The sequence below is a fragment of the Babylonia areolata genome, chromosome 11 (genome assembly GCF_041734735.1).
Source record: "Babylonia areolata isolate BAREFJ2019XMU chromosome 11, ASM4173473v1, whole genome shotgun sequence".
Lineage (NCBI taxonomy): Eukaryota > Metazoa > Mollusca > Gastropoda > Neogastropoda > Buccinidae > Babylonia > Babylonia areolata.
This window is the reverse complement of record NC_134886.1, coordinates 19,132,746-19,137,745: the sequence shown is the minus strand read 5'-3', so window position 1 is coordinate 19,137,745 and position 5,000 is coordinate 19,132,746. Positions and strand designations below refer to the sequence as shown.

The following is a 5,000-nucleotide window of genomic DNA, read 5'->3' as shown; positions in this document are numbered from 1 at the left end:
TCGTATGGAGAGAGTTAAACAAAGCAGCAGAGTTGAAAATGAGGGTGCCCAGACATAATATACAAGCCCAAACATTTCTGAGTTGTCTTTCTACTCTGCGAAATGGTCTGACCGTGCAAAATTATGGCTCGTGCGCGTCGCCAAATGTTTGGGAAAAAAAACGTGTTTCCAGTTAATTAAAACTTGGAACACAAATCATGTTGCTTGGCCACAGCTGCTGGAAAAAGTCTTGGTATCCACTGTACACACTTCGTCAACCTGTTCATGGTTTTAACCCTTTCACCGCCAGTCAATTTAGAGTACAAAATTCCCTTGTGGTATAAACACAGAAAAGACCGTAGCTAAGAATAGCTGGGGATTCCCTCTGCGATGTATAGAAAATATGACATATCCTACCACTGAACATTAAGAGCAGTAGGTTCATGGATAACAGACCAATGAATGTTCACCTTTCAGTGACACGGGTCCTCTACCACGCCTGTGCATAAATGCGAGCGTGGCGGTGAAAGGGTTAAAGCAACGATTGTTTCCTAAAGGCACTGTTGTTGAATCGGCTGTAAAGACGCTTGGACTTCTGATCCAGTGTTCAACAGTGACCAGGATTGATCTGATGTGGATACTTATAATAATGTGTCGTTTTTTATAGCGCCAATCCTCGGTCGGAGACCAAGCTCAAAGCGCTTTACAAACACGGGGTCGTTTGAACAACAGGCTGCCTGCCTGGGTAGAGCCGACTGACGGCTGCCATTGGGTGGTCATCATTCGTTCCCGATGTCATTCAATCAGATTTCAAGCAGGCACACATACACGCTTAGACAGACATGTACCATTTTACGTGTATGACCGTTATATTTATTTACCCCGTCATGTAGACAGCCGTACTCCGTTTCCGGGGACGTGCATGCTGGGTATGTTGTTGTTTCCATAACCCACCGGACGCTGACATGGATTGCAGGATATTTATCTTTAGCGTGCGTATTTGATCCACTGCGTGTGTATACACTCGAAGGAGGCTCAGGCACAAGCAGATCTGCACATATGTTGACCTGGGAGATCGGAAAAATCTCCGCCCTGTACCCACCAGGGGTGCAACATGTTAGATCAGTCCGCACACTTTGACTGCCTTCTGGTGACTGGAACACAATCTGAACTGCAAAAAAGTAGATAATTCAGTAAATAGATAAGCAAACAAATAAATAAATGAAATGAAAATATGATAAATTGATGAATAAATAAATAAATAACAACAACAACGACGACAACAACAATAATAATAATCATAATAATCATAATAATAATGAATGATAAAAAAAAAAAACCACACGATAAAATGATATAATCTTAAGTAAGATGAAATAAGAAATAAAACGAAACATACAACTTATAATAAGATGAAATGAAATAAAATGAAGCTAGATACTTGCCTGGATGATGAAAACTGCACATGGTTGGCTGCTGCTCAAGTCTTTGTCTGTCCGGGGGGGTCTGTTTTGCTTTGGGGGGGTGGTGGGGGTGGTGAAGGTGGCCTGGGGATGGTGACCACCGTGGTGTTCTCCTGCCTGGTGTCCGACCTGCCCTCCCACAACCGGTGGGTGAGCCGGAGGGAGTGTCATCACATCGAGACGCTGATTGGTCAGGCCGGGGGTCACGGCCACAGGGAGGACAAGGACGACCACGCCCCCCTGACGGTCAGTGTGTGTGTGTGTGGTGGGTAGGGGTCGGCGGGTGGTGGTGGTGGAGGGGGGGTGCATTGTGTGTGTGTGTTGTGTTGTGTTGTGTGTATGTATCTGTTCTAGATGTCGTTTTAGTGTCGTGAAAGTCTTCTCGTTCATGGTAGGCCTACAGGCGACATGTCTGTCCCATCTTCGTGATCCCCGAATACATATAGCTGTATAATATGAGATGTAGAAATCCTGGCCAATCTAACATCCACTTTCTTATTGCGATGTTGAGGTTCTGAGTGCACGTTGACGGTGTGTACTGGCTTCTATGTGTGTGTGTGTGTGTGTGTGTGTGTGTGTGTGTGTGTGTGTGTGTGTGTGTGTGTGTGTGTGTGTGTGTGTGTGTGTGTCCTTCTCGTTCAGGACAAAGTGACACAGCAAGTATGTGGATCTCATCTGAGAGAGAGAGGGGGGAGAGAGAGAGAGGGAAAGAGAGAGCGAGGGAGAGAGAGGGGGGAGAGAGGGAGAGAGAGAGGGGGAGGGAGAGAGACACAGAGAGGGGGAGAGAGAGAGAGAGAGAGAGAACGAAAAAAACAATAACGACTTTTATTCAGATAGATACCAAAGCCCCTGATTGAAAAGGGGGTAACATTGAAGGAGGATAATTGAAACTAACATGACACAATAAATGGACAACACAAACCAACCAAAAACAGCTAACAACACAGATATTCAGCAACATTCACCAACAAAACAACTAACCAACCAACCAACAAACCAACCAAACCAACCAAAAATAGCTAACACCGATATTCAGCAACATTCACCAACCAACCAACAAACCAACCAAACCAACCAAAAATAGCTAACACAGATATTCAGCAACATTCACCAACCAACAAACCAACCAAACCAACCAAAAATAGCTAACACAGATACTCAGCAACATTCACCAACCAACAAACCAACCAAACCAACCAAAAATAGCTAACGCAGATATTCAGCAACATTCACCAACCAACCAACCAACCAACTAACCAACAAACCAACCAAACCAACCAAAAATAGTTAACAACACAGATATTCAGCAACATTCACCAACCAACCAAAGAGAGAGCGAGGGAGAAAGAGAGAGGGGGGGAGAGAGAGAGAGAGAGGGAAAGAGAGAAGGGGAGGGAGAGAGACACAGAGAGAGAAAGAGAGAGGGAGATTGAGAGAGAGAGGGAGAGAGAGAGAGAGAGAGAGAGAGAGAGAGAGAGAGAGAGAACAAAAAAAAAAAGACACAGACAACAATAACGACTTTTATTCAGATAGAGACCAAAGCCCCTGATTGAAAAGGGGGTAACATTGAAGACCAACCAACAGACCAACCAAGAAGCCAACAAAACCAAATGACCCCCTGTGTGTGTCCCCCCCACAGAGCAAGCTCCCCATGTGGAGCATCTTGACGTCCATGCCGGTGTGGGCCATCATCGTGTCCCAGGTGGGGTCGGACTGGCTCTTCTACCTGGTCATCACCGTCATGCCCAGCTTCATGGACGAGGTCATGCACATGTCCAGCACCACGGTCAGTCAGTAGGGGTGGTGGTGGTGGTAGTGGTGTGGTGGTGGTGGTGTGGTGGTGGTGTGGTGGTGGTGGTGGTGGTGGTGGTGGCGGTTGTGGTGGGGGTGGGGGTGGTTGTGGGGTGGTGGTGTGGTGGTGGTGGTGGTGTGGTGTGGTGGTGGTGGCGGTTGTGGTGGTGGTGGTGGTGGTGGTGGTGGAAGTGGTGGTGGTGGTGTGGTGGTGGTGGTGTGGTGGCGGTTGTGGTGGTGGTGGTGTGGTGGTTTTTGTGGTGGTGGTGTGGTGGTGGTGTGGTGGTGGTTGTGGTGGTGGTGGTGTGGTGGTTTTTGTGGTGGTGGTGTGGTGTGGTGGTGGTGTTTTTTGTGGTGTGGTGTGGTCGAGGTGGTGGTGGTGGTGTGGTGGTGGTGGTGGTGGTGGTGATGGTGGTGTGGTGGTGGTGTTGTGTGGTAGTGGTGGTGTGGTGTGGTGGTGGTAGTGTGGTGTGGTGGTGGTGGTAGTGTGGTGTGGTGGTGGTAGTAGTGTGGTGGTGGTGGTGGTGTGGTGGTGGTTGTGGTGGTGTGGTGGTGGTTGTGGTGATGGTGGTGGTGGTGTGGTGTTGTATTGTGCGTTGTGACTGTGTTTGTGACAGTGTTGTATTGTGTGTTGTTTTGCGACAGTGTTCTGTTGTGTTACGACTGTTTTGTGACTGTGCTGTATTGTATTGTATTGTATTGTACTGTATTGTATTGTGGTGTTTTGCATTGTGTTGTACTGTACTGTATTGTATTATATTGTGTTGTATTGTACTGTATCTTTATTGTATGTAGCGTACTGAATTGTATTGTTTTGTATTGTACTGTAATGTAATGTATTGTGCTGTACTGTACTGCACTGTATTGTATTGTATTGTATCGTATCGTATCGTATGGAATCCTATCGTTTTGTGCAATTGCATGTTGTGTTGTATTGAAGTCATGCACATGTCCATTGCCATGATCAGTTACTGCTTTGTGTTGTGATGTGATGTGTTGTGATGTATTGCAGTGTGTCGTTTCGCGGTGGTGTATTGTGTTGCTGTGTCGCGTTGTGTTGTGCTGTGCTGTGTCGAGTCTTGTGCAGTAATGTGTTGTGTTACCTCGCCTTGCATTGTGCTGTGTTGCAACAGTGTTGTTCAGCACTGTACTCCGCTGATTCATATCATATCATATCGTGTCGTGTCGTGTTGTGTGGCGTCGTGTTGTATTGCATTGTGTGGTGTCGTATCGTGTCGTATCGTACCATAATTATGTGTTCACTGTTGTATTCGTTGTGTAGCGTTGTGTTGCGTGGCGTTGCGTTGTGTTGTAACAGTAATCGGAGTAGAATTGTACTGTATTGCACAACATTGTATCGTATCGTATAATTATCGTCTTGTCTTGTCTCGTATCATATTGTGTTGTGTTGTGCTATGCATTGTTAACTAAATGAAATAAGATTGTGTGTGTGTGTGTGTGTGCGTGTGTGTGTGTGTGTGTGTGTGTGTGTGTGTGTGTGTGTGTGTGTTGGGGGGTTGGTGGGGGTTTGGGGGGGGGGGGGGGTTGGGGGGGGGGGGGGTAGATCTCTTTGCTGACAGGCCTGCCTTTTCTCGGCATCATCGTCACCATCTACATCGCCGGACTGTTCGCGGACTACCTGAGGAAGAGAGAGATTCTGTCCACCACAGCCGTGCGAAAACTATGCGACTTTATATGTGAGCGGCACTCTCTCTGTGTCTCTCTGTCTCTGTCTGTCTGTCTGTCTCTCTCTGTCTCTCTGTCTCT

The 5,000-nt window shown here is 47.0% G+C and overlaps 1 protein-coding gene across 5 annotated transcripts in view; it reads left to right on the top strand.

Annotated features, from left to right (window-relative positions):
• LOC143287317 (sodium-dependent phosphate transport protein 3-like) overlaps nt 1-5,000 on the top strand; it is a 28,561-nt gene that overhangs the window by 19,408 nt on the left and 4,153 nt on the right. For all 5 annotated transcript variants that reach the window (XM_076595266.1, XM_076595267.1, XM_076595270.1 and 2 more), the window contains exons 7-9: nt 1,522-1,688; nt 3,082-3,228; nt 4,798-4,930. In XM_076595266.1, coding sequence (XP_076451381.1) covers nt 1,522-1,688; nt 3,082-3,228; nt 4,798-4,930 — 447 coding nt within the window. The remainder of the gene's footprint in view (nt 1-1,521; nt 1,689-3,081; nt 3,229-4,797; nt 4,931-5,000) is intronic.